This window comes from Tachypleus tridentatus, chromosome 7, assembly GCF_004210375.1.
Source record: "Tachypleus tridentatus isolate NWPU-2018 chromosome 7, ASM421037v1, whole genome shotgun sequence".
Taxonomy (NCBI): domain Eukaryota; kingdom Metazoa; phylum Arthropoda; class Merostomata; order Xiphosura; family Limulidae; genus Tachypleus; species Tachypleus tridentatus.
The window spans coordinates 55,447,874-55,462,410 of NC_134831.1; the positions used below are offsets into that span (position 1 = coordinate 55,447,874).

General features: G+C 33.9%; 1 protein-coding gene across 3 annotated transcripts in view; it reads right to left on the reverse strand.

Annotated features, from left to right (window-relative positions):
- The window catches only part of 5PtaseI (inositol polyphosphate-5-phosphatase A), a 94,719-nt gene that overhangs the window by 32,131 nt on the left and 48,051 nt on the right, over window positions 1-14,537 (reverse strand). For all 3 annotated transcript variants that reach the window (XM_076511762.1, XM_076511763.1, XM_076511761.1), the window contains exons 10-11: window positions 10,535-10,630; window positions 5,398-5,475 (exon numbers count right to left, since the gene is read on the reverse strand). In XM_076511762.1, the coding sequence (XP_076367877.1) occupies window positions 5,398-5,475; window positions 10,535-10,630 (174 nt within the window). The remainder of the gene's footprint in view (window positions 1-5,397; window positions 5,476-10,534; window positions 10,631-14,537) is intronic.

Sequence of the window (14,537 nt, forward strand, 5' to 3'; positions counted from 1 at the left end):
GAGTGTATTAAGTGGCAAAGACAGGGTGAGCACATGCTGGTTGACTAGCAGTGCCACTCCTCCCTGCACTTATTCATCACACAACCTATCAGTCTGAAAAAAGAAAACTGCCAAAAGGTGAATGAGTCAGCAAGTTTCAGAAATGTTTCCTGTAAGGAAAAGCACAGAGGATGATAAGAATCTATCAAGGCCTTTATGTCCAGATCAGAATGGAAACCTCAACCATGCCATTTTTCATTACTAGGAGGAGGTTTGTTGGCCTCCACAAATCTTGTCCTCAATCAAGTGGGCAGGTCTCTGAACAAATAACAGTTCTATATCTTGGGGCCAAAGTAGATGGACTTCAGCAGATGCCAGAAGCTGGTTCTGAAGGAAGTTGACCTGGGCAGTAACTGGAATGAATGATGGGAAAAGACAAAAGATCGGACATTAACTTGTCAACTCACTTATCCATAAATAGCAAAAGACTCTTCACATGGTTGGAAAATGATTCTGATGGAGGTATGGAAAAATCTATGTGCATTCCCAACATAGCATATGCCCAAGATGTAGGTGGGGACAATAACTTACAACACTCAAGGTAAGAAATATTGTTTAATGTTTTTAAACATTGTACCTCTTTCTTCTCCACTCAATTTGAGCAAGAAAAAAAAAACAGGAGTGGGAACCACTACAGTTAATGTAGTGAGGTTCCAGTTTGCACTTGTAAGCATTATGGTTATTGCCACTACAAATTAAGACACTGGTCAGCAGTATAATTCCATTTTTTCAAGTAGAAATATGGCACACAGCAGAAATGCTTTGACAGGAGAAACCAGTGAGGATCTCTGACTTGGGAGTGTTCTTCAAATCCCTCTTAAAAATAACTCTTTGTGAGGAATTCAAAGTAGCATGGGAGTAACCTCAATGATTATATCCCCAACAGCCTTAGAATTAAGGAAGAGTTCAGTGTAAATGTTCTACCAAGATGTCTCCAAAATGTAGATTCTTTATGGACTTTTGAGAGCCAGCAAGACCCTCTAATCCCTTCTGTATAAAAAGGAGATATTTGTCACAAAGGTTTGTCTGACAAAGAAGGGAGGAGAAAATGAATTACAGATACAGAATGACTTGGGACTGCTGTTCAATGTCTTAAAGATGTGGTCATTTACCAATGAGTTATTTTTTAAATATTATTTTTTATTGGGACTTGGGGGATCCATAATATTAGAGAATGATTCAGTGCCCACTGACCACACCAATTATGGAGTCCTACAAGGGGATGCACTACAATGCTGTAAAAGGACACAGCAATAACACCAAGGTTTCATTAGCACTATACCCAAACACCAGCATCAGACACAATGTTAACAACACCCATTGAGAATGCCCAACATTGATACTCAGTTGACCCTAGCCCAACAGTACCAGCTGACTGACCCTGGGGGATGGGGGTAGCCCAAAGCAACCCATATTTAAGGCCAAGTGCTGTGTTGGGGTTGGACCCTTCAACTATCAGAATTCTCTCATCCCCTGCTATTAAGTAAAACTTTTATTAAAAGTACTTATTATTTTTATTCTGATACTGTCCTCAGATTTAAATAGCAAATACCAACACATTGTCTATGTTGTAACTATATGATCTTAAAAGCACACAGTAGTATGAAAGTTTATAGTTTGAAAACAAACCTAAGACTATTCATCTAATTCTGTCAAGCTGCACATGTTCATCTTCACTTTCAATTTTTATCATTTCCTGTCCCTAGCATACTGTTTATTGTTTAAGAATAGTAAATTTTCCAGATTATATTACTCAGATAATAGATTCACCAAATTATAGAATATTAAATAAACATGATATATTCATCACACTTTATTAGGGAAATATGATGTATTCATGTTCAACTGTTTCTGCAAAGATTCACGGGCAGCAAATGGTACTGCATTATCTGAAACCATATATGCAATATCATTTGTTACTGTCAATAAAACATTCAACAATGCAATATTTTTTAATCTGATTCTTCCAAAATTTATCTCCAAATTTCTGATATTATACATTGTCATCCATATTTTTCTTTATGCAGGATTTTCCTCAACTAGTATTCAACCCATCTCTTGGAAATATTGTCTGTCAACAACCTCTGCCTAAGCTGTACAATGCATCATAATGCTACGTGCTATACAAAGTGCTTAATGAAATTAAAATATATATTTCATTTTCTGCTAACAAATTAATTTAGATCATTACTACAATTATTTTCAAAAATTAATTTAATAAATATAAGTACAGACATGAAAAAAAACTCAAAACTGTGCATATTTGTTCTATCTTTGAAAAGCCAGAATCTTCCAAAATAAACTGTTCATTTTCATTTGGTTATCTTTCAAATCTTACTATACAAAAATGTCAGGGTATTACATGTTCTTTGATTACTGACACAAGGGCTGTTTTATTAATGCAGTGAAAGTTTTAAAATCAAAATAACTTATGTAATGGATTAGCCTATCTTTAAACAATAATCTTAGGCTTTTTTAAGCTACAGTAAAATGATACTTCATAACATTTAAAAACATGAGATGAAGCCTTGTCCAGAGCTCTTACACTTCGTTTAGACAGAAACCTAGCTAAGTTACTAAAGTTTATGTAAGTTACTAAAGCTGCCTTCATAATCCATGACAGTTAATATAAACAAAAAGAGAGAAGTTAAAAAAAGCAATGGTTATGCATAAATACAACACTGACATGCTAAATACATCCTAATTAACTTGTAAGCAAATTTTTAGTGCTAATAATAGAATACGTTTTTCAACATTCATGTCCTAAAAGCATCATCTAATCAAATGAAATTCACAGAAACTGGTCCATAAAATAAAATTTCCTGATGCTCACCAGGCACAAAATGCAAAGCATAAAATTTCCTGACCATTCTCAGTTTCCTTAACCCATGGAAACTATGGATAGATAGTTTTTAGATGAAACTTTAAGAGCAGTTTCACCCATGTCAGAAATGTAAACCTGTTTGGCAAGTCTTCCACTGGATTTCTCCATTATTCATTGATGGAGCAATTCACGAATGATGTTCATCATAAATAAATATTGCAGCCCAAAAGCTACATTTATCTAGCACTAGACAGTTATCTCTAAATTGCACAATTAAGTGTCACAATTGCTACAATCAAAGAAGTTATAGTTTTCCTATACTGAAAATATATTTCCGATAGCTACTTACCTCTTCTCAACTAAATAGTTATTGCCATTCAGTGCTGCCTTCTATGTGCAAACAAGTGTTCACATGCCACAAGCCTTGAGCTCCCACATACCTTACAATCACTTGTTTAAAAATTGTGCCTTGAATACATGTATGACACACTCTATTCAATTATACCGAACTATCAGTTCGAGTTTTTAGTGAATAGGAAGGTTGGGAAGTATGAGAGGTGAACCTACAGGAAATATATTTTCAGTACAAATTAGAATTTACAATACAGTATACTACCTCTTTTCACATAAATAGCTAGAATTCCACAATGGATAAGTGGAGAGGCCAGTGTAAGGGAAAGAAAAAAGCACTCTTTTTCCAAAAAGCATCTGAAGAACTCCCTAAAAGGGTAGGTCCTTGCAGCAGAGGATCATACTTGGGAAACTGTACCATTTCTGAACCAGGAATGAAGTGTTGCAGACACGGGTGAAAAATGGAGAGAGCACATCCAAAAGGGAGAGAATAATGGTTGGATGGGGATCCAAGCCACACAATACTGGAATCTCAATCCCTTAGATATTATCAACAAGGGTGAGAGTAAAGGATGTGTCAGATGTAGAGTGGATGGGGCATGATAGCCCATACATGGCAAGTCAACTGCATCCACAACTTAAGCTGCCAGAAACCAACACTTGAACAGAGGTAGGGTGAGGATCATACCAAGTTTGACCTCATGTTCATCAGACCAGAGGGAATCTCATACCTCCAGAGTTATGAACAGAACACATGAAAGCAATGTGAGAAATTGATCAACCAATCCAGGAACCCGATTCCTGGTGTCCTAAAGATATCTTGCTAATGTAAACCATCTCAATCAAAACCAAACTGAGAGGAAATGCCTTTAGCACAATAAAATCATCAGGAGATTAATGTGAGAAGAAGAATCATAGTTATCTGCAAGTACCTCCATTGTGACCCACAACATAGATGGAGTAACAAGAGTATAACTGAGTGAGGAAACAGAGACAAATGGTTCATCTCTGAATCTAAAATCCAGCTAACATCCACCTGGGATTAAGGATTAGGGATTCTAACTGAAGGGATGAACTGCAATTTCGAGAGCTCACTCCAATTATATGTAGTGGAGGATGTCTTGTCATCTACAGTGCCACCCTACTCTCAACTGAATGGTTTTTATCATTATCACATTCAGTGAACTGATGCATGTAGTAACACACTAGGAAAATAAGTTATCTGAAGATTCATTAAACGTGAAGAGAAACTGAAGCAAAATTCACATTAGAATAATGATTAAAAATAAATCATGAAGTTGATTAAATTTAAAGAGCACAAAGATAAATGTCTTGACATGATTACTATCAAACAAGAAGTGAGAGTTTGGCTGAATCAAATAAAGGCATGCATCAGGAGAGTGTGGTGCACTCTTACTGGTGAAGGATTGTTGTATGATTTGCATAAGAGATGCATTTCAATCAGTACCTGAATGAGAATAGCTATTTATGTGAGAAGAGGTAATATACTGTATCAGAAGATAGTTATGCTCAATGAATAGTACATAATATACTATAATGGCATCATTTGTGAACATGATATTAAATATAGTAGTTCATTGTAGAAATACAACAATGAGATTCCCATTACTTTCTGTAAGCTTTTAGCAAATTCCATGTCTTTCCAAAATTTTCATGATCCTACAAGGGTCATGAATATAAACTGTACATCAATTATCAATTAAATACAGTCCTTCTACAGAACTGTACTAAAACTGAATAGAAAACAATTAAATAGAACAAGCCCATTGTGCTGTGAAAATTATACTACCATATTTCAAATTTGTATTAATAATAATAAGTGTACTAAAAATAACTTAATAGATAGGCTATAAAACCTTCGTAATTTCAATGTAAAGTTTTTACATACATTATACCTTTTCTGAAAAGTCTTTCACACATTTCAATAACCTTATATTAACATATAAGAAAATAAAACACAAGAACATCAAAATGTGGAAAAAATAGTTTCGAACTTACAATATTGCAATTCTTCTTTCAATACACTGAATATCACATGTACAAAAAACAATCATTAATAAGCTACAGAAATATTAAACACTTCAAGGCACAAGAAAAATGAATACTTCTTTAACTTTCAAAATTATCTTATAGATGACCTGGTCTTAAACATCAGCTCTTACCCACTTGCCATTGTTTTTTAAAAATGTTTCTTCATGATTTTCCAAATCAAACACTTTCTTTTCCAGAGTAAGCACAACCTACAACATAAAATAATAATTATAACTGGTTCATTAAAAACAGCATTATTTTGTTAACAGCAAAAATTTTATTAAGTCAGAAGCACTTCAACTTTTAGTTATCAAATAAAAAGGGTCACTAAAATCATGTCTCTACCACACGCAGTATATAACACAAACATTTTCTCTTACGCTAAACAAACTGTTATCATTTCTATTTTGTGTTTCTTACATTATAAAAGCTCTAAGTATCAGACAGTCCAGTAGCACTGCCTATGTACAGATGGCAAAGACTCTGGTATTTACCCTCTCACAATGGATTTTGTATAAAATACCACTTGCACTCATTAAGAATTTATACTATAACTTTAAAAAAAAGTATGTGTATCTTCACAATATATGGTAGACTTTTAGCAAACATCATAAATCTTTCATACACAAAACATTGAATTTTTGATGAAGTATTTAAACAAAAGATTTGTTTGTGAGTATGTTGATCTTTTTCATTACTATTCTTCATCATAAAAAGCCTCAAATTTCATTTGCATAATCTCTAAAACCTTCTAAATACTTTTCAAACATTTGTTTCCAGTAAAACTTTATATATCTTCTTTGATAGATTATATAGGCAGAGTATTCATGATGAAATTTTGTAGAATGGATGGCAACTGCCTGTTGTGTAGACACAATTGTAGAGGATGACGTTTCCCTTTCGTCTTGCCATCCATTCTACAAAGTTTCATTATTTTATATCTTATTATCTCTACTCTAACTCTGTACAAGATTGGTTAATTTAACCAACCTTGTAACTCCCTCTCCCAAATCAAAATTGCTCTTTTATATTTTTAGACAACTTCAAATTTTACAGGATGTGACAGATGGGTAGCATTAACTCATAACAATATACAACTATTTATATTTAAAATTTACTGTCTCATTGCCCTTGAACCATGTCTAACTACTATTCACACCACTGTAAGTTGTTAATTGTTTGGGGAACATGGGGCTTGTGTTATGCTACTGAATTACATTTCACACAAGCTACTTCAAGCTACTTACGTGCCTTGTGAAAATGTTCATTACATTATTTATTTTACCTAATATAACCTTAACCAATCTACAGAGATCCCTATTTTTACATTTTAGTTACTTTTATAATAATAAATAAAAAATACTCATAAAAAACAAGAAATAAAGTATTTACCTGGACTTTTTTTTTGCTGTTAACTGTTAATGACACTTGGCCTTATTCATACTAATGGTAGTAGTTAACTAAACAATTTTCATTTAATCAAATAAAGCATCAAAGAACAGATAATTTCCCATAACAATCACAATTTTTCTGGCTTTCTAACTAAGTAACAAAAAGCTTTACAAATTCATCCAAGCTAGTCAACATGTTTTCCATGGGAACAAAAGGAGAAAATGACAATTTTCTGTTCAGAAAACAACTCAATATAACACTTCATTTCATAGATGAAAACAATGGCTTTCTATTGGTTATAAATCATATAATATTACACTGAGAGAGAATTACTAACAAATCCTGATATACAGGATGTGGCAGGTGAGTTATGATTTTCTATTTGATAGCTCTGTAACTGAACAATATCTAAGACTACAAAATTATGCTTTATTTGAGAGAAGATGACTTGATATGAGTAATTTATGTTATATTACAGTAGAGGCGAAATTCGGTTTTTTTTTAGAATACTGATTTATAAAAGTGAAACTTTTATACCACTAAAATATGGGTTATTGACAATAATTTTATGCTATACTAAATGATATAATATGAACAAAAAGTAATTTAATTAAATTTTGAATGCAAGTCACTAACCATGTGATATAGAATGTAAAGTGTGCTCCTGTGCAGAGATGGTTCAAATGATACAAAAATCATCTGGATTTTCTATTCTACAGATCAATGAAAGTTAGATATGAATAGCTACTTCACATATCACTCTATCTTTGGTGTATATGCAACTTTTCAGCTACCTAGAGTGATCCAAAGTAATAAAACTGGTAAACAGCCAATACCAAGATCCCTTCTTTTTGTTCATCATCATCTTCCTTTAATAGGCCTAGTACCTACTTACTTCTAGCACCAACTATAATTTTATCATCACCTGATACTGCTATACAACATAATTAATAATCTCCATACATTTATGTCACTTCAAAAACCCTCTTTACATTTATTTATCTGTACAGTGTCATGCTTTTTGCAAACTAAGCTATGAAGCTATTTTAAAAGAAATTACTTAGTCATAAAGGAAAAAAACAAGAGATGAATGTTCAATGATTCTTTTGCAACATAACTTCTTCAAGTACAGGTAATTATACTGCACAGCAAGTTGATCATTTATGGTACAAAATTAGATAGCAAAATGCCTTTATGAAATGGTATTAATATATATGTAGTTACCCACATTTCATAATATAAAAAAGTGATTTATGTATGTTAATAAAGTGGCATGTTACAACACGTACAAATTGAAGAACCATAGGCAAGATGTTTAGCATCTATATCTTTGGTCCATGATGAATTCCTAATCATTCAAAAATGTAATTTATCCAAATTGTACATTTTATGGTTAAAGGAGTATATCACAGCATTTTCCCAGAAAAGGTATACGTACAGTGAGACTATTAATGGTGCAAAGCTAACTTACAGAAAATTTAAATGAATGAAGCCTTAAATGTTTTTCTTGGAAGAAGATACACTTTATACAGCATCAAAATGTAATCCATAAGAATATCTCAATTTGCAAAGTAAAGGTTACAGTTGCAAAGGAAAACCAAGAGACATAAAAAGCCTTTTCAATTATGCTGTACATGCCTATGAAACTGTTAGCAACGTGATAAAGAATAATTTGAAGTTGGAAAAGCTTTTAAACTAAAAGTTTACATGTTCAAACCACACCTCAAAAACAGACTATTTTTCAGAGAACAATGGTTGAACAAAACAAAATCACAATAATCAGTGATGTCGAAAAAACCCACTTGTAGAGAAATATATATGCAAAAACGGCTCGTTTGGGTTGAGAAAATATTTTACGTAGAAGAGCAAACAACGTTTCGACCTTCTTCGGTCATCGTCAGGTTCACGTTGTTCGCTCTTCTACGTAAAATATTTTCTCAACCCAAACGAGTCGTTTTTGCATATATAAGAATCACAATAACTTATTTCACCATGTGCTTGTCAAATCCCTTGATGCAGCTCTAGTGGGCTTTTATGCCAATGGTCTGCTAGAGTTCTAGGATACCAAAGTGTAGCTCGAGATCATCCTTGCTATCATCTGCAGAAGCTCATTATGACTGTGTAGTGAAAGCAGTAGTGCATAACCATGGTAATAAAATTGAATAAAATAGTTCTAAGAGTAGTACAAAACCCAAACGTCATTTTTAAAAAATGTAGGTAACTTTTGGTATACATGTAAAGTAGGAAATGAATGAATTTCATTAAAAATCATTTGAAACATATATTTTTTGTAATAGAAAAATAAAAAAAAACTATTTAATTCCCCAAAACAGCAGATTCTAATCACTGCAAAGTACAATATATAAAATTACAGCAGAACAATTTTACACAACATGCTCCAAGCACAGCTACCTGATATAGAAGAATTTTAAAAGCAGTTCAAAACAAATGATTATCTATTCTGCTTTTTAGGCATAAAAAATCAGTATCAATAATGTCAATCAATACAAACACCAACAGATAGATGGTAGTAAATATAATATCTATCCATCACATTTAATCACTAATTTACAAAACTATAGTTGCTAATATTTGGCTTATTTTGTAGTTAAATCCAAATTATAGAAAAATAAACAGTCCTAACTCATAAAATAAAAGTGGAAATCTTTCATATGTCAATACTTTTGTTACAAGCATCTTTTTCTGGGCACATCACCAACTTTCAGTGAATTACATTAAAAATTTAATTAAACCATTTATCACAATATATGAATAAACTTGGCATAAAAATGTAGCTTATAGTCTAAATTGTAACACAAGTTTTATATTCTTAATTTTATAAGCAATATTAGAAAAAATATCCTGAATTTTTCCTAGTAAAAGAATTGTGACATTTGATTTCTGGGTATTCTCTCCCCTCTAAGACAGAAAATTGGACACTTCCTACTATGCCCACCTATCAAACCCTCTTTTCAGAACTTGCCAATAGTGCCCTATGACATTTAAAACTATATTACTTACAACCAATATAAAGCTGAGGTTTTAATCTATCCAATGATTTATTGCTTTACATTGTTTTACACTGAGAGAAAATGTATATTTCTCTTCCATTTCAAATTTTATTCCCACAGGAAACATATTAACAAGCTTAGCTCAATTCTTAAAAGCTCTTGCGACAGAGTTATGGGACATTGCCCATTTGTTGTATGTTATTATTCTCTGTCCTTTGATGCATTGTTTACTGAAATAAAAAATTAGTTTTGAAGTACCATTAACATAAACAAGTAGAGTTAGGTTTCACTGACAGTTAACAGCAAACAAAAAAGGAAGACCCAGGTATATACATTATTTCTTGTTTTTCATTTGTATTCTTTATTAATTATTATAAAGTACCTGATTTGTAAAAATTAGAAACTTATTATGTTATATAACTTAAAATAAAAAACAATAATAAGAGAAATGTATTACAAGGTACACTTTTAAGTAACTCACAAGTAGACTTGTCATGTGATTCGACAGAGTAATGTGATCTATACATTCACCAAGTGGTTTCTAAATTTTATGACCATAATATTAATAAGACATGATTCAAAGGGTAATAAAACAATAAAATTTAAGTATAAACATATGTATACTGTTACGAGTTTAAAACTGTTTGAGATAAACATATGTAGTTTCATGTTACTATTTCAAGTCATTTGAGAAATAAAAGAAGATAATTCCGATTTATTTTAATTTCTTTTTTCTGGCAGTAAAAGTTGGTCAAATTAACTAATCTTAGTGTATGATTCATTTGCAGAGTTCAGCTAAAAAAGGCATAAAACAAACTTAAAAAGGCAACTTGGTAACCTGTACATGACAAATCACCAAACTTACTCGGTTTTCATTCACTGGGTCCCTGTACAACATCTTCACAACTTCTCCATTCTTACTATTCTTTATATGAATAGGTGTCACTCTTTCAGTTAATTTCTGCAGAAACAAGATCACTTTAAATAAAAAATATTCAAATTTTTGACCTTCTTCTCTTGGAAGCAGTATTTTTGATTGACTTCATAAATTTTGGGTTTGATCTTAACTTACCCTTGAATGCCACAAGTAGACAAACATATACTTCATAATCAGCTTGTTTAACAATATGTTCCCTCTAGGCTCATTGCAGGAAGTTTTGAAAACTACCCTCGGAAATAAATTTATGTTTAATTTTTTTATGTTATTGTAAATAACACCACATATTTTAAATATATACATGTATATAAATAAACCTAAACTCATTATGATCATTCCATGTTTTCCCTTGAAGAGTGAGACAGTTATTTTTGTTAATTTTTATGTTGCACATTAGCAAAGTTTGCCAAAACCATGCATTATTAAAGTCCAAATTAAGACTTTCACATGTGAGACATACTAATTTCTTTCTTGAAAAGTTAGACAAAAACTAACTTTATATAAGATGAAAATGTGAAATGAGAAAAAAAAAGGTCAGTTTTAATTTAATGCTATGAAATGCCTTGTCAAGTAGCTTGGTTGGTTAGTTTAAGTGTTTTACAGTACAGAGCAGCTTGCTATCTGCGCCAAACATCCGCCAAAAAGTTAAAATTAAAGCAAATTTAGTAAAATTCAGAAAAGGAAATTAAGGTAAGACTAAAAAGTTTAAAAAGAAACATAAATAGCATTAAAACCAATCCAATCTACAATGGTAAGAGAAAAACTACAATAATATAAGTTTTAAAGGACTTTCTGTAGCATAATTGTAATCATCATAACCTGCCAGGAAGACTAACAGGTAAGTTCAAAAACCACTGTCAGTCACCTGAAGTTGACCTTTCCAGTCCCAATTCAGAGTTATTTGACGTTATGGCCATTTTCAGAAAGTAAAGTAACAAAAGTTTTAAAAGACTTGCAGCAAAATTTTATTTATAACTAGCCAGGATGAGTAACAGGTAGTTCAAACAGCAGTGTTAGACACCTGAAGTTGGCCTTTTCGGTCCTGGTTATGAGTTATTTGATGTTACGGCCACTTTCTAATTTCAAATCGAACTAGATGGGCCTTGATACTTAAAAGGGAATCACATTAAAAATGGTCTAATGTATAAATTAAAAAAAAGGATTAACGACCTTTAAAAAACTAAAACATTTCCAAGGTGGGCAGTGTCACCATCACCAATAACACTGTCCAAAGTTATGGATAAACCTTGGGACACAATGTTTAAAATGGTGCTGTCACTGAGAGTCATAATAATGGTAAGACAGTAAAATGTGGTTTAGTGTGACCTGAGTGTTACACAGACAACACATTGGCGCATCAATTCCAAATAAAAGAAAATAATGAGTTAAAAAACTGTGATCAATGTGTAGACTAGTTACAATAACTTCTTCTTTCCGATCCTTACGGAAGCAAGACAGCCAAAGTTTTATTTAGAAAAGCTTGTTTTCACATTGCTCACTCTAAGTCCACTGCAAACTGCCAGGGAGCCGAGCCTTGAATACAGGACCACAGTCCATGTATGGAACAAGCACAGCAGTGACAGTGCTACAGCAGATAGATTTAGCTGTGGTGTCAGCAAGCTCGTTCCCACAAATACTAATGTGGCCCAGTATCCAGAGAAACTGGATAAAAGTAGATTTTAAAAAGAAATGGGCCAGTCGGTTTTGAATATTGGCAAGAACAGGGTGTGAACTAACGTGATGCGATTCCAGGGCCAGAAGAGAACTAAGTAAGTCAGTATAAATAGTGCAGTTTGAGTACTGCTTAGCTTCTATGTGATCCAAGACAAGAGAAATGATGTACAGTTCAGCAGTGAACACAGAAGCTGTAGAGGGGATGATGTGCAACCACTAAACCACAACAAACCATGGCAGAGCCCACAGAGTCACTTAATTTTGAACCATCTGTATAACTAGGAATGGAAAGATTGTTTGAAAGACATTCAGCGAATAACAGACAGTATTTCCAATCAGGAGTGTCTGTTTTTCTCAGATGACTTAAAAATAAGTCACATTTGGGGACCGTAAGAAGTCATGGTGAGATGGTTTGACCAGTGGATACAGCAATGTTATCCAAGGACAGACCAAATTCATCCAACTGTGCCTGGATACGAAGGCCAAAAGGAGCAATGGCAGATTGTCTGTTCTGAAAAAGTATGGCCCACCGAGGAAAGAAAACACAACCCCAGGTGGGATGCTTTGGTAAGGAACAAAGTTTCTAAGCATATAGTAAAGACAACTACAAATGGCGGAGGTGCAAAGAAGGTTCATGAGACTCTATGTATAAGCTCTGAACTGGAGAAGTGCAGAAAGTCCCAGTGCAGAGCCAAAGTCCTTCATGATGAATGGGGTCCAGCATCTTTAAGGCCGAGGTCCTGGCAGAGCCATAGACCACCGATCCATAGTCGAGTTTCAATCAAATATGAGCACGATATTATCTTTAGCATAGAACATCGATCTGCTCCACAGGTGGTGGAAGAGAGGACACAGAGGATGTTCAGTGCTCTTGTACATTTTACCTGTAGCTGCTTGATGTGTGGTATAAAGGTCAGCTTACAGTCAAAGATAAGCCCCAAGAACTTTGTCTCAGGAACCACAGGCAGCACAACTTCACCAATACAGAGTTAAGGATCAGAGTGAATACCCTGTTGGTGGCAAAAATGCATGCAAAAGGTTTTAAGGAGAGAGAAGTTAAAAGCCGTTTACTGTGGTCCACTTCAGTAAATTATTGAGGGCAGTCTGTAGCTGCCACTCAATATACCTCATATTCGAGAGCTGACATAAGATATGAAAATCATCGACATAGAGCCCATTTGCAACAATAAGAGGGAGTTGCTCAATGATGGCATAAATCTTTATACTGAAAAGTGACACTCAAAACACAGCCCTGAGAGACTCCAAATTCCTGCAGAAAAGAGCAGGAAAGTGTTGAACCTACACAAACTTGGAATCTCTTGTCCATTAAAATTTTTTTAATAAAAATGGGCCAATGGTCATATAACCTCTATATGTGGAGGTCACACAAAATACCATACCTCCATGTTGTATCATAATCCTTTTCAATGTCAAAGAATATTGATATAAGATGTTGTCATTTGAGAAAGGCTTCTGTGATTGATGTTTCAAGTCAAATCAGGTGCTCCACTGTGGAGTACTGTGGTCGGAACCCACACTGGATGGGCGAGAGGATACTGTTTGATTCAAGGAACCAAACAAGATGAGCATGAACCATTTTTCTCCAAGGTCTTACAGAAAGAGCTCGTCAAAGTAACTGTATGGTAGTTTGAAGGAATCTTGGGATCCTTCCCAGGCTTAGAGAAAGGCAAGACAATAGCCTGGCATCAAGGATCAAGAAAACATTCACCTGCCAGATCTGTTTAACATCAATCAGAAGAATAACAAAAGAAGCAGGAGATAGATGGTGCAGCATTTCATAGAGTACATCATCAGGTCCAACTGATGTACTGCCAGACCAATGAAGGACCAGTTTGAGTCCCACCAGCATAAATGGATGATTATAGTCATAGAGACAATCAGTTCAAAGGGAAAGAGGTGATCACTCTGCCCGAGTTTTGATAGCTAAGAAGGTGGAGGAAGAAGCAGAAGTGCTAGATATCCAGCAAAAGCTTTCACCTAGAGTATCAGTGATGCTCCGGGTATCAGCTACTTCCTGGCCATTAGAAAGCAAGATCGAGAGAGGGACAGAATTATATAGCCCACTGACCTTTCGATTCTTGTCCCATGTGACTTTGGAACTGGTGGTAGAAGATATGCTGATTATGAACTTAACCCAAGATTCCTTTTGGCTTTGATGTCTTATTCACTGAACATGTGCACAGGCCTGCTGGAAAGTGATGCAGTGCGAGAGTGTGGGATACCTAAGAAAAGTATC